The sequence below is a fragment of the Poeciliopsis prolifica genome, unplaced genomic scaffold (assembly GCF_027474105.1).
Source record: "Poeciliopsis prolifica strain line A6 unplaced genomic scaffold, Auburn_PproV2 SCAFFOLD012, whole genome shotgun sequence".
Classification (NCBI taxonomy): Eukaryota; Metazoa; Chordata; class Actinopteri; order Cyprinodontiformes; family Poeciliidae; genus Poeciliopsis; species Poeciliopsis prolifica.
The window spans coordinates 8494885-8509161 of record NW_026562387.1 but is presented as its reverse complement, the minus strand read 5'-3'; the positions used below and the strand labels follow the sequence as shown (position 1 = coordinate 8509161).

The 14277-nt window shown below is 37.9% G+C and overlaps 1 protein-coding gene across 1 annotated transcript; it reads left to right on the top strand.

Moving 5' to 3' along the window:
- The first annotated feature begins 258 nt into the window (after nucleotides 1-258).
- On the top strand, nucleotides 259-13340 carry slc51a (solute carrier family 51 subunit alpha). Its single transcript, XM_055037620.1, has 8 exons — nucleotides 259-533; nucleotides 5621-5772; nucleotides 6525-6598; nucleotides 6834-6992; nucleotides 8851-8962; nucleotides 10804-10950; nucleotides 11030-11135; nucleotides 12113-13340. The coding sequence occupies exons 1-8, from the start codon at nucleotides 461-463 to the stop codon at nucleotides 12259-12261; spliced, it is 972 nt and encodes a 323-aa protein (XP_054893595.1). The 5' UTR covers nucleotides 259-460; the 3' UTR covers nucleotides 12262-13340.
- The last annotated feature ends 937 nt before the right edge of the window (nucleotides 13341-14277 follow it).

Sequence of the window (14277 nt, the reverse complement as noted above, 5' to 3'; positions counted from 1 at the left end):
CTATACCTCCTCCATTTGTTGTTATTGTTACTGGGACAGATGAAGTTTTCTAGTTTCTTAGTATTTCAAGGAAACAGTGTAAGACATATTTGAGACAAAAAAAAACCATTAATGTTTTGGGGATTTATCGTGTTTTGTTTTCGTTTTTATTTTTGACAGTAACCCCCCAAAAAAGTTTACATTATTGTAAATAACACGGCAAAATCACGTCAGCCAACGGAGATGGGGGGGCGGGACCACAGACTGCAGTTAAGTGTCTCTGACCCGGTTGCAGAGGGAGGCAGAATCATCTCCGAGCGAAAAACAAAAAGTTTTGCGGACTCCGCAGCGGAGAAAGTGCGCGTCCACCGACTCTTTACGCACCGAGCCGTCTGTCGCTGCGAGCAGCAGGGAAGGCACTCGACTGGAAGTCGCGCATTTTGCGGGGAGGGGGAGCGAATCCAATCAACCATCGTCCAACATGAGCAATGTGTCCAACCGAACCGCCAACCCGTGTGACGGCGAACCTCCGTTCGCCATCGACAACATCAAAAGTGAGTATGGACTGGACCTGGTTCTGTGGCACAGATTCAGCTCGCTGAGCAGGTTTTTTTCTTTTTCTTTTGATGATGAACGACCGGATAAAGAATGTGCACTTTACACACCAACACGTTTCCCCCTCTGGATTTTTAATTAGTTTGGGGCAAATTTCAAGCAGCGTTTCCACTGCGCTGTCGTGGAAATAAAATAATACAGGTGGTCGAGATTTTGTTTTTGACACTAGAAAGCTCTGGCGCAAGGGTGTTTTCTTGGCTTACATGCGTAATCTCTGCTTTATGTGACTCAAAATTGGTTTGATTTTCTTCTTTTTTTTTTGGAAAAGGGGGAGATATGAAGTGTCTTATTGGTACAAAAAGAATGCAATATGGGGAATATCACATTTCAAAAAGAAGGCATAATTTTACCATGGTGTGCCAGCAGTTTGCCCATCTCCTCACTGGACACAGAATCCTGTGTGCACAATATTAATGCATGGATTCGAGAGAAGAAAAGATCAACTTTGATGACTGACAGCATTATTTACTCATTTTTCAAAAATGGATTTATTTATGATTTATTTCTCTTTTGTTCGTAAAGAAGGTATTTTAGCAAAGTTGTATTTTACCAGCAAAAACAAAGCATTTCACTTGAAAGAGCATTGAAACTTACATCTAGATCTGAAATAAAGCAACAATTGTTCCAAAGACATATATATATATATATATATAACCAAATGTATATATATATATATATATATATATATATATATATATATATATATATATATATATATATATATATATATATATATGTGTGTGTGTGTGTGTGTCAGGCCATAGTTTTCAGCCCAGGTGTTACATTCACGACTATACAAAAATCAGTAAATTCAGTGGTTGTGAACATCCTACTTTTAGACAATCAGACATTCACCTTTTCTTTTTCAAAATGAACATCAAATCGCACAATTGGGCATAAAACTGGTCTTTGCTTGATTTTGGTTATTGATATCTGAAAACTATTACTAAGAGAAAAAAAAAACACCTGCTTGTCTTCTGTTAACAAGGACCACTTCAATCATATGATGTGAGCAGGACTGAAAATGATACACAGCCATGTTACCTGTAGTGATTGTCAAGGCTGCAGCCCACAATAGGAAATAAAAAGCTATTTTTGAGAGCCAGTAGAATCAACATTCAAGCTATCTGAACAAAAGCAGCCGTCGAATGTTTGCTTTCTTATGAGCCGTGACTCTTTGCGGCTTAGTGATTTTTAAGTTTGTTCTTTAATCACTGTGTTGTGATTCCTTCTGGGTTTTTTTTTTACGTTCAATATTTAATTTCTCATCCAGTATTTGGTTTTCATGTATTTAGAATGTCATTTTAGCTGTAGTCCGGATGCACTCTATTAAGTGTTCTGTTTATTTTTATGTTCTATAGTTTTCTCCTCTCGACTGCTGCACATTTGGTTTGGTTTGGTTCGTACACATCTTTGATCGCCTCCACAGTTTTTATGAGCCATTTTGTTTTCTTCATTCCTCACCAGGTCCTTCTGTTTTGAAGACCCCGCTCCTCCATTACCTGTCGTTTTGCCTCAATCTCACTTGATTATTTTGTACATTTTTGTTTGCAGTTTATAAGGCTGATTAAACTGTTACACTTTATAAATGTTATTGGTTTTGGCATATCCTTTGGAGATCTTTAATGGGTCACATCTGGTATCCCTCTTGCATCATTTTCTGGAGGCACCCTTAATGTTCCTTAGGATGAATCATAACTGAATAATTAATTTGGTTTCCTGTTGCTCACCACTGACACACCACGAATTCGGGATTGCATCCTGTCATTAGTTTATTGTTTTTTGATCCTCACCCACTGCTCATTCTTGACTACATAAAAACTCAAAACGGTTTGGGATTTGGAACAGATTCTCATTTGATCTTCAGTTAACGCTGTTGGAATAAAATTTTAAGTTAGCACAATACTGCACAGGATAGTTTTTGATACATATGAAATATAACATAGAAAGTTAAAGTACACTCTAATGCATATAATTTTAGATAATACTAGAACAACGGCTCACTCTATGAACGCAGATAAAGATAAAATTCTTTAAAAGAGGAGTAGACAGAACACAGGCCTTGACTCCTTGGATCTCTTTAGATAGGGAGCCTGTCTGCCAGGTAATTAACAAATTCCTGAGCATGGTTCAAAAGTTCACAAGGATCTTAAAACTTTTTATAAATAAGTTTATCTATATTAGAATTAACTATATTTCTTTAAGCATGTTTCGAATTAGTTACTTATTAGATCCAAACTTATAGTCATTATTTAGCATTACATTTTGTGCAAGCTTGCTTAAAAATACAAACTACATTCTTGTTGAAGCATCTTGAGGCAGAGATAACGTTCCAGTCCCACGCTGTAAATCAGGTCGGAGCCTGGTACGGAGGTTGGGTCTCAGAGGTAATAAAATTAACATTAAGACAGCCCACACAAAGGAAAAGAACACACCTCCTAATGCATATATTTAAATGAGGAGAATACACAGTCTATAAAAAATGGTTTGTTTCACAGGAGAGGTTGGAATCTCTTTGTGCTGAGTGAGAGTTTCCCGGAGGATGCATCTTCTGTTTTGTCTTTTTTTACTCAGTTCTTTGTCTCTGTTTTGTAATGTCTTGGACTTTTGCTCTAGGTGAGATGATTATTGTAACATTCTTCTTGGATTAAATTTCTCTGGATAAAACTCTGAATATCTGAAGTCTGACGTCTTATGATTGCTCTTTTCTCTCTGCACACTTACACAGACACAGGAATTCGGGACAAAGAATTAATTAACGAGCTAAATCAAGTTAATCCTCTTTTTAATTCTTAACAACACACAAAGATATTTGATCTCACTTGCAAATGATCTCATTCATCATGTTTGAAGACGCTGAAATGTAAACAACAAAAAATACCTGATAAAGTCTGCGTACTAATGCATTACATTGGTGAACTTTAACTTAAAAGCATGCAGTTTTTAACTAATCTAATTATAAATGTTAGGAGAGTACTGGCAGATCCGGGCATTTCTATCTGCTTTCTTTATATGAATACTGTTTACATCATCTCACTGATTGCATTTTAGGTTTATGTCGGTGTTTTCTGTATCAAATCTTTTTTGTTTGCTTTTTTTATCATCTTAATCTGTCCTCCTCACATGTTCCTCAAAACATATCCTTGCATATTTTTTTGTACTCTACAACATGTTCTGTATTTATATTATTCAATTCTCCATAATATATTTTCTTGGTCTTTGTCTTAAACTTGTTCCATCTTGTTCAAGTTTTGCCTCTAATTGACTGCAACCCCTGTATGATCGCCACATTCTTGAGCTCAAGCAGAGGGCCTATTCTCCTTGCTAATTGTACATGGATGCAAGCAAACATTATCTTGCCAGTGTCGCTCCATGATTGGTGATTAAATAGGAGAAAGTGACATATAAGAGGATTCTGCCATTTACAGATCACAGTTCATCTCCTGCTCATTCCAGCTAACTGCACCTTAGCTGTTTGGTTCCTCTCTAAGTTTTGTGATTTTTAAACGGTTTGCAGGATTTTAGTCCCTTTTATTTTGGAACAAGCGGTCTTTATGTATTTTAGTTAGGGGGATAAGCTTTTTTTTTTTTTTTTTTTTTTTTTGGCTTATTTAATTTGAATCGGTACATCTGATCAATATTTCAGATGAAGTCCTTTTTGTTGAATCGCTGTAGAAATTGTACAGTCAAACAACATGACCCGGTCAGATGAGGATGGATCAGCTTCATGTTATGGCCTGGACACCTCTGGTGAGGCCAAAGATAAAAGGTGTTCAAGCTGACAGATAAATACGTTCTATTTTTAATATGGGGGTCGCGTGCCCCTTTCTGATGGTGCCCTGGGCAACTGCCTGTATCAAAGACTTTCCACAGAAGAGACAACCAATCAAACTCAAGCAACAATTAAACTGAGCACAGAAAAGCCCCGGCGAAGCCCTGGACCTCCATGCTGTGGGGCAACTGCACTAACCACCGGACATCATGCAGCCCCAAATAAAATCTTGATTAGTAAATTTCTACAACATAGCTCAAAAATTTTGATTAGAGAATTTCTAAACAAATTTGAAGCGGACAGTATTTTTGCTTCAACGCACTGAAACGATCATCCTACTCTCTAGCATCTCGAGCTGTAAGTGCAATTAAAATAGGAAATTCTAAAAAAAAAAATGTTCTAGTATGTCCTGCACATCTGTTAGAGATTAAAATAGCAGAACCTTGATGTGGTGTAGCAAAAACGGTGCATTTCACTATTAGAATCCAGAAACGCTGCAGAAAGTTCAGTTGTGTGGATTAGCCTTGAAGTTGTTGAGCGAAATCAAAAAGGCACAACAGCCGACATGCATTGCAGAAAACCTGAAGCAAAACAGGAACACCTGTTTGTGGGGTTTGTTTCACTCTGACTGCCACTAATGACTCTGAATTCCTGACAATAAATGACTCAGATTACAAGAATAGACTCGGCTACATCTAAAGAGCTTCAGCTATTTACTGCCTTTCCTTCCATTCTTTGTTTTACATTTTCCTTTCTCTGGAACGAAAACCTTTCTCATTGACATCCATCCCCATTACGGTCAACCGTGTCATCTTGCCTTTATCGTCATCAACATTCTGCCACATCTGCCAACCTTTTCCTTCATCAACTCTTGGGGTTTTTTGGAAAATATGGTTTTAATTGTGGCAAATATGATTAAAACATTTTCAATATTGGGTTATCTTTCTGACATTAGTGAAGCAATAGAAGAGCCTAAGTTTTATCTTGGCTCAAAGATAAACGCTTTAATCTAGCAACAATTCCCTGATTTTTGCCTCTTAAAACTTGTGAGGACTTGAAGTTCTTTTGACTTTCAGGCTGTTTTTTTTTTGTAAAAGCCTGTAAAAGCAAGTATGAGCATGAACTTCTTTTCAACAAGCTCTGAAAAAAACAAAAAAACAATACATTCTTTCTGTCTTGAATGTTTTTCCCTACAGGATCGTCTTCTGGACCTAAATCTAATTGTTCAATCTAATTTGCCTTCTCTTCCTTCAGATCAAGACATATTTGGCATTATTTTGTATTCAGTCCTCACCTTCATGGCGACGGTTTCAATGCTGGTCTTCCTAGAGGAGTGTGTGTACATTTACAAGAAGGTGGCTGCCAACAAGAAGAGTGTTATCATCTGGGTGAACGGGGCCGCTCCGGTAAAGTTACAAATGGATGGTTTAAGTTTGTCTCACTTTGTCACTTAAAAGTATCACACTTCTCTGGGTTATAATTATATGTACATGTGTAGAATTGTGAACTAAGCATAGCTTTCAAGAGCTTTAATGATAAATTTAAATCTGAAAAGGTTGGCGATGCCTTTACTTACCGTCTTTTTTACCCCTTTTGATACCCCTAAATAAAGTCCCTGGGAACCTGTTGCCTTCAGAAGTTGCTTTATTAAATCAAGCCTGTTTGTAACTTAATCTCGGCATAAATATGAAAAGCTGAACAGACCGTCCTCAGGGAAACTAAGTTTTGGCAATGGCATGCTGTGGGAATCCTTTCTTTTTCCCGCAGAGAGAGTAGATACCTTACATTTTACTCTTCCTTGATAATTTATGTAATAAATCAACACAAACAAGAACACAATAGTTAACTGGATTAATGTTTTTTATATATATATATATTAGTATAAATTCAATCTTCTTTACTCTGATACTCTGAATAAATGGCCATCTGAAAACCTGCACACATTGGACATCTTCAAAGAGAAACATAGCAGTAGCCGTATTATGCTATGGGAATACTTTAGTTTTTAGCAAGGCCAAGGCCTAAGCTTAACAATTTAGCAATAACTGAATCTTAAATTCATTTTAAAACAAACGGTATTTATTGTTAAAATGAATACGCTGTCTTTCATTTCAGGTTGAACGTTTAGTAATGTCTCTTTTCTCCTGGACTTTCACAGGTGATCAGCACCATGTCCTGCATAGGGATGTGGATCCCCAGAGCCGTGATGATTACAGATCTGACTTCAGCCACGTAAGACTTCTCTTCCCTCCTCCTCTCTTTTTCTCACTTCTTTCTCTGTTTGCACGTCGTGTGAGTTATACCCTTACATCCCGACTGCTCAGGGATCAAAGGGGAAACTCGAACCTCATTATTCCTAGGAACATTTTATGGAAAACAGCCGTGCTGTTGTGCAACATGCTTTCATTTTCCTATAGTTTTTTTTCTTCCTCCCTTGACAGCCTCCGTTGCTCTTATGTCCTCGTAGCTATTTCGCCATCGTGGTGTTTAAGTTCCTGATTATGATGCTGGAGGAGATTGGAGGGGACGAGGCCTTCCTGAAGCGGGCCAGCAAACACAAACTGAAGATCAGCACTGGGCCTTGCTGCTGTTGCTGCCCCTGTCTCCCATACGTGGCCATCACACGGTAAACTCCCCCATTTATTCCCTCTCTCTACCCATTAGAATAAACCCTTTCAGTGTTTTACTTACTCACCCAAGGGCTTTTTCCTTCCTGAAGCACGAGTGGAGCTTCCACAGAAAGCATATCATTACCTTGGCATGTTGTTTTTAGGCAGTTTACTTATATTCTTGGCAAACATTGGAAGTTAACCGATTACCTATTATGTGGTCCCACTAGGGAGCACGTATCAGAAAAAAGATGTTTTATTTCCCATGATTCAACCCTGTTGAGATCTTTCAGAGTTCGTTTAAAAGACTATAAAAATAAATAAATAAAAGAAAAACAATCACAACTTTCGAAAGACTGCAAAATGGTTTGAATTCATGTGAATAAAATTTATTTCTTTTTTTTTCACATTTGTAGCATCTGAGATTTGAAGGAAATCAGAGGAGATGGAGAATAGCTGATTTGTTTGCCAGGCTGAGCAAATATGAGCTTCAGAGACATTTTAAGTAAAGCTGGAATGTAGACCACGAGCTTTGAACATCTCATTGGAGCAACGTTCAAGCCATCATCATAAAAAAACGGAAAATTTATGGCACAATTGACATGATGCCAAGGCAAGAACGATCCGTCCCCCCTTGCGGAAGTAGAGCAAACCTCCGACAAACAAACACGGTTATATGGTGAAGGTAGTGATGCTCACTGCGAAACCAGAGACATTTGGTGAGACGTTAGCCTCAATGGCTAATGTTAACACAAAGAGTCAAACGAGTCATACATCAGGGAAACAATAAGGTTATTTTCGGGAAACAATGGAGAAATCGATGTTAGCACTAAACATGAGGAACACTGAATTGCTTTCGCAAAACAAATGTGTTTCGTATGAATGCATCAAGGATCTTTACGATTCACTGTATTTGTTTCATCATCAGCATCCCTTTGGTTTCGTGATGGTTTTCTGCTCGCTTTTGGCCCTTGAAATTCCTTTTTGTTTGTTCAATAACACGACACAATATTGAAGTTTAACCGTGGTGTTTTCCATTTTGTTTTTAGTGCATGAATGTTGTCTGTCTTCAGTAAAACGATAAAAACTTTGTACATAGTTATATTCTTACAAAGTATGAGAGAGGTTATGAAGCGTGAAAACTTTTGCAAGGTAGTGCACTGCTTGACTATGATGTAACAGAGGAGCGCTCCGCGGAGGATTTTGCAACGCTGATTATGTACAGATGCAACCTGGAGTCAGTGATGAATCCTGTCATGTCAGAGAGCTTTGAAGCAGTTCTTAGCCTGTTTGAACATAATCAGCCTGTGTGCAAACAGTGCTGAATTCAAACAGGAGGAAGGCAGGATTTCCAAACAACACAGGTTGAGCAACCTCCTGGTCATTCACCTCTCCTGCTCATCATGTCGTGATCCCTCCATCCCGCTTTCTGGTTGCTGTTAATAATTGTTAACAGGATAGTTTTTGATTAAACATTAAATAACCCTGCCATTCATGTTGATTGCATGCTGACAGAAACAGAGGTAAATTTGAGGAGTTTTGGGTTTTTTCCCTAATCTGTGCAACAGAAAATCTGAACCCTACCACCCCACACACAGTGGTGCTGGTGATAACGATCATGCCAAGGCACGCTCTGCTACCTCTCGACTGATCTGTTTATAGGACATCCCTCAGAGGCATCTGGCTTTCACATCCCCAATAAAACAGGCCTTCCTCTGTCTTGTTAAAACAAAAAACAAACAAACAAAACATCTTTATGGTGAAGTTCATTTAGGGATTCAACAACGGACTTGTGGTAACTTTATGTTTCTGAGTTGAAGTTCAAGAAAAAGACAAAAAGCGCCCGTAAATTGATTTCCTCTGTTCCAACTCCAGACGCACTCTCTTCCTGCTGAAGCTTGGATCTTTCCAGTTTGCCCTTCTGAAGCTTATCTTCAGCCTCCTTTCCGTCATCCTGTGGACCAACGGGAATTTCAATCTGCAAGATGTAAGTTAAAGAAGTTAATGCCCATTATTTTCCCACAGCTCGTATGCGTGTGTATTCTTAAATAGTTATTCATTTAATGCCAATTTAATGATTTTTAAGACAGTTTTAATATGTACATGTAGCACCTCACAAATTCATTCCCCGTGAATGTTTTCGTAATTTGTCACATTACAACCACAAACCTCAGTGTGTTTTATTAGCATCTGATGTGGATATACTCATACAACGTAGATTTATGACATGGAGAAAAAAAAATTTTTTTGGAAAGCATTCAAATTGGAACGAGAAAATCCAAACACGCACCAGATGTTCTTTGGGCGTCGCCGGCAACACCATCCACACACTGAAACAAAGAGGAGAGAGCATCATGCTGTGGGATCTTTTTTTTGTTTGTTTGTTTGTTTTTCCTTTTGGTGGGGGCAGGGGGGTGACAGAAAAATACGTCATATTTACTCAGACCAGCTTATCTGGGAATGTTAGAGAAAAGCTTTTGACATCCTTATCTACAGATGTTCAGTTGCTCTTCATTCATCTTTGCTGGGTTTGAGGGTTTTTCCAATGATTGGGCAAAAACAGCTCACACAGTGCTTTTCTGATTTCTACAGTATTCATGCCTAAAATAAATTGCAGCTTAAAGCTGAATGGTTTTTCTTTCACTTCACATAGCGCTGAGCTGTCAGTCAAACAAAGTCCCAATAAAACAGATTTCAGCTTGTGGACACAGTAGGCGTGTCATTGCTTCTGCAAGTCGTGTCATAGCTAACTCTGTATTTTGTCAGGAAATCACTTCTGATTACTCTTCATTAGAGCCATTAGGACTAAATATGCAAGTTATCTATAACTGATGCTTCAGTGTGTGAGTGATTGTTGGAGGAGTCACATATTCCTCTCTTTGTTTTTAATAAGAGATTCACTAAGTCTCATCTTTACCTGACAAGGTCTTTGTTTCTAGTTACTAGTGAACAAGTAACATGTATTTAATCTAAAACAAAAGGAGAACAATATTTTAACTCTTTGCTTTTAGAAGAAGATATTTCCTTTTGTTTGGAGCTTTACTTGTTTTCTTTAAAAATTAGATAGCAATAATTACTGGATACTTTTCTGCTTTAATGTCTTTTAGATAAGATCAATCTTTTTTTGTTGGCATTTTAAGACATATATTTACAAAAAATATATATTTTTTAAATTTTTTGCTCTCTGTAAGTCTGGATTTTTTTAAACACATTTTTTATCTACACTCTTGTGCTACAGTTTACCCAGTAAAGGTTTGACTTCCTTGGTATTCTGTTCTGTAGTCCATCTATTTCTTCCACTGTGAGAGAAACCTCAAAACAATTCACCTCAGCTCCTATTCTGTCCATTCTGCAAATTTCTGGTAAAGTCTTCTGGTAAAATCCACATGCAAATAATTGTGCTCTTACATAGAAGCCATTTCCTTGTGTTGGCCTTGTTTTTTGTTTTTTTTTGCCAATAAAATTCCAAGGAAATATTTATCCCTTTCAGTCATTCCTTCTTAAAAGAGACAATCCACTTTATAGACATAGATGACTTCCAAATATTTGCTGATTTTCATGTATACTCTGTTTTATATTCCCAGAAAACATGGTTTGTCATTAGTTTTGTTTTTAAAGGTTGTTGTTCATATTCTTTCAGCATGCTTTTTAAAGGCATTGTGTTTCTTACTTTTTGTGGTGAGATCATATTGCTGCCTAAAATGTTGAGTACTGTTATTTTCTCTAGTCTCTGTTGGAAATCGGAATCTTTCCGATTTATTAGAGGCCCAGAAGTTTTGGCGATGGTGAACCAATCCGTTGGCATACTTAAGCATTACATCTTTTCAGACGAGCATTACCGGAGCAGCAACATGGATCAACCCACTTGTTGGCATCTTGACTGTCATTGCTCTGTGGCCCGTCTCCATCATTTTCATGCACCTGAGGACCACCTTGCAAACGCGTAGGATCATCCCCAAGTATGCCATGTATCAGGTAAGATCCCAAACAAACACAGAGTTTCCCAGCACCGCGCTCTCAGCAGTGAACAGTATCGGTGTGCTTGTGTTGATAGCTGGTGCTGATCCTGAGCCAGCTGCAGACAGCTATAATCAACATCTTGGCCATGAGTAGCGTTATCGCCTGCTCTCCGCCTTTTTCGTCTCCCGCCAGAGGATACAGTGAGTCTCAACATATTCTATCGGTTTCTTTGGGCTCTTGTCATTGTTAAACCAGGCTTTCGTCTTCGGCCTCTCTGCTCACACGTTGCTGATGGATTTAATTCATCAGTCAGCCAATTTGTTTGCCGTTGGAGCAGAGATCCGAGCAGTTTCTTCTTAAAATGATTAAGAAACAGGAAGACTTTCCCAAGTTAATGTGTTTCTCTGGTGAGAAACACATTAACGTTAACGTACATTAACGTTAAGTTAATGTGTTTCTCTAGTGAGAAACACATTAACTTTACCTTCTTTGGTGAAGTTAATGTGTTTCTCCCATGACATGGTGTCTGATACGACACAGATAATGCATCTACTTATTATTGATCTCCTGACACTTTAGAGTATAATCAATCCTGTCGGAGCTAAAGGTATTGCTAAACAAAATTCAGAAATTCCCCGCCCCCCCAAAAAAGAAAAAAGAATGGATTCTATCTTATGATATTGAAGTAAAACTTTAGGTTGTTATGTTGACACGTTTTGTGCAACGGCATCATTTCATTGCGATCCTTAAGCAAATCTAAAGAAAATGTCACCAGGATGCATAAGCTTGACGTCTGACTTATAGAATTATCTGTAACTGATATGTTATAAACCAGATGAGTAATTAAATCAAAGTTTTTTTACGTATGTGCAACATTTTAATGACAGCTTTTTTAGATTTCACATTTTCTCCAGAACAAATTGGTTTGTTTTTCAGCGGTATTGCACAGGCAGTTATCATAGCAAACGCAAGAAAGACTTTAATAATGTAAAAAAATTAAATGTCCAACTCATTAGGCCCGAGCAGCAAAGCGCTGCTTCAACAGAGGTGTGAGTTACTGTTAAATGAGTGGATGAAACAGATCAAGTCAACCAGGATTGTAGTGAACTCTGACCAATAGTCAGTTTGTTTCACTCCATCATCAAACTCATTGAAATGATTTTGTCTGTCTCCGCAGTGCTGAGTCAGCAGCTCCTCATCCTGGAGATGTTCATCATCACTCTGGTCACCCGGCTGCTGTATCGACGACAGTACGAGCCTCTCCCAGAAGAAGAACTGGGCGACGACAATGAAACCAAGTTGATGACATTCTCAGTTTCTGCGTGAGGGCGAGATGAATGTGTGTCTGAGAGTCTCTATGCAGGGGTTGGATGAGGAAATGATGTAAAGTTGTGTCAATCAATAAATATAAAAATTGATGTAAATGAACTTTGAGGTTGTGCAGCTGGCTAACTGGAACACTTGGGTCACTTTTTAGCAATATGTTCTGGCAAGTAAGCCTTCATCTCCAGATTGACGAAAGCTCAGTTAGAAAGCTCCTCTCTGTAACCTCTTGGATATAAACACTATTGATGCTAATATAGCTGAGCCAACTTAGCTATATTTGCTGTGAATAATTGTCCTTCATCCTCTGATGGCACCTTATTGAAATTTTTGGCACCTTTCAAATGTAAAAAAATGTTTTAGTCTTTAGTTTCCAAACTAAGTGAGGCTCTTATGGGCTTTTTTTAAATGATCCCTTCAAAGTTCAGTTCAACTGTTCAGGTTTTATTCTCAGGCATGCTTTCTTTCTAAAGTCCTTCAGACTGTGAAGCCCAAATTATAACACCTCCACCACTGTGCATCACAGCAGAATTAGTAGCTCATCAAGGAGCATGTCATTGGTCTGTACTTTTCGCTGCTATTATTATCCGATTTTGACTTTGGATCAAGTTAAGACTACACTTCAGAGAAAACTGCTCTCTGACAATATGTCCACTGTTTATATTTGCCCTGCTGTTGTTTTCTAACATCAACTGTCTGCCCCGTTTTTCCCTCTCAGCTCTGGTTAGTCAGATGACAAATCAATGTTTCAAAGAGAATCAAATAGTTTGTTTTTGTTTTTATCTTTTTTTTTTCATTGCTATTGGGAGTACATAGCATATTATGTGTATATTGAATTTGTGCCTTAAATAACCCTCCATTTTCCAAAGACGTGTGCTCTTTGTGACATATGAAACAGCTGTTTCATACGAATGACGAAACAAAGTGTAAGTCAGGAGCCAAATATTTGTTAGAGGAGAACATGTTAGAGTTGTTAACCAATGCCATTGTTGATAAGATTGCTTGTATTTTTACGCAGGATTTTGTTTCCTTGTTTGTGTGCTGCTTTTAGTTCTGAGTGGAAATAAAAGGATACAAAACTTTGTGTCTCTCAGGTTCATTTGCCTTCCAGTTTTTTAACAAACAACTCAAAATAAGAGAAACAAAAAAAGAGAAAAAAAACACCATATAAAATATATCGAGTAAAATTGGTCACTTAAAGGATGTAGAGAGGAATTCAGTTTAGTTGCATTAAATGTGAAAAGAACTTTTCATGTATTTTTTTTTTTTTGTTTTTACATTTACTATTAAATGTCTCTACTTCATCTTCACATGCAGGTTGTTTTGATATCTTTGACATTTCATTTGATAATTCTAAAAAGAATTTACAGAAGTAAATGCATTAATGATCTCCAAAACCTGCTTGAGCTCAGTGTGGAATTAAACCCATCTCCCTCAATGTCTATTTTTATATGAATTACAAATAAAACAACTTGACAATTTCTCCGTATTTTTGTGCACTATCATAAACTTATTAAGCGCCCCTGTTTAACTTTTACTCTGTTATTATCTCTTGACCTGCTCTTAAAAAAGGAGCTAAAATAATAAAAATGTCAGATTCTAAATGGCTTTTCCCTTGTGTTGCATATTGGTGATTTCACCATTCTGCCACTAGAGGGAAGTAGAGATCACAACCTGAATATCCCCGGTGTTTATATAGGCTAAAAAGCTCGATTCGGATTTTGATAATCAAGCCATATGAAGGTTTCCTTACTCCGCAAGACGACATTCAAGCATACCATACCGGTGCTTCATTCCGACCAGCTGCTACTTTACAAAATAAACAAGTGATAATGAATGATATTGACGGACGTGTTTTTAACCAATTGAATTGACTCTGCTGGCCACTTCCCAGTTTTCAGCCAATCACTGCACAGCATTAGCCGGCGCCTCCACCGCCAAGTGCGGTTGAGTCATTCTTGAAAAGTACGTGCTTCCCAGAACGTCACCACAGGACCGGATGCTGAATAGGTCGGACCT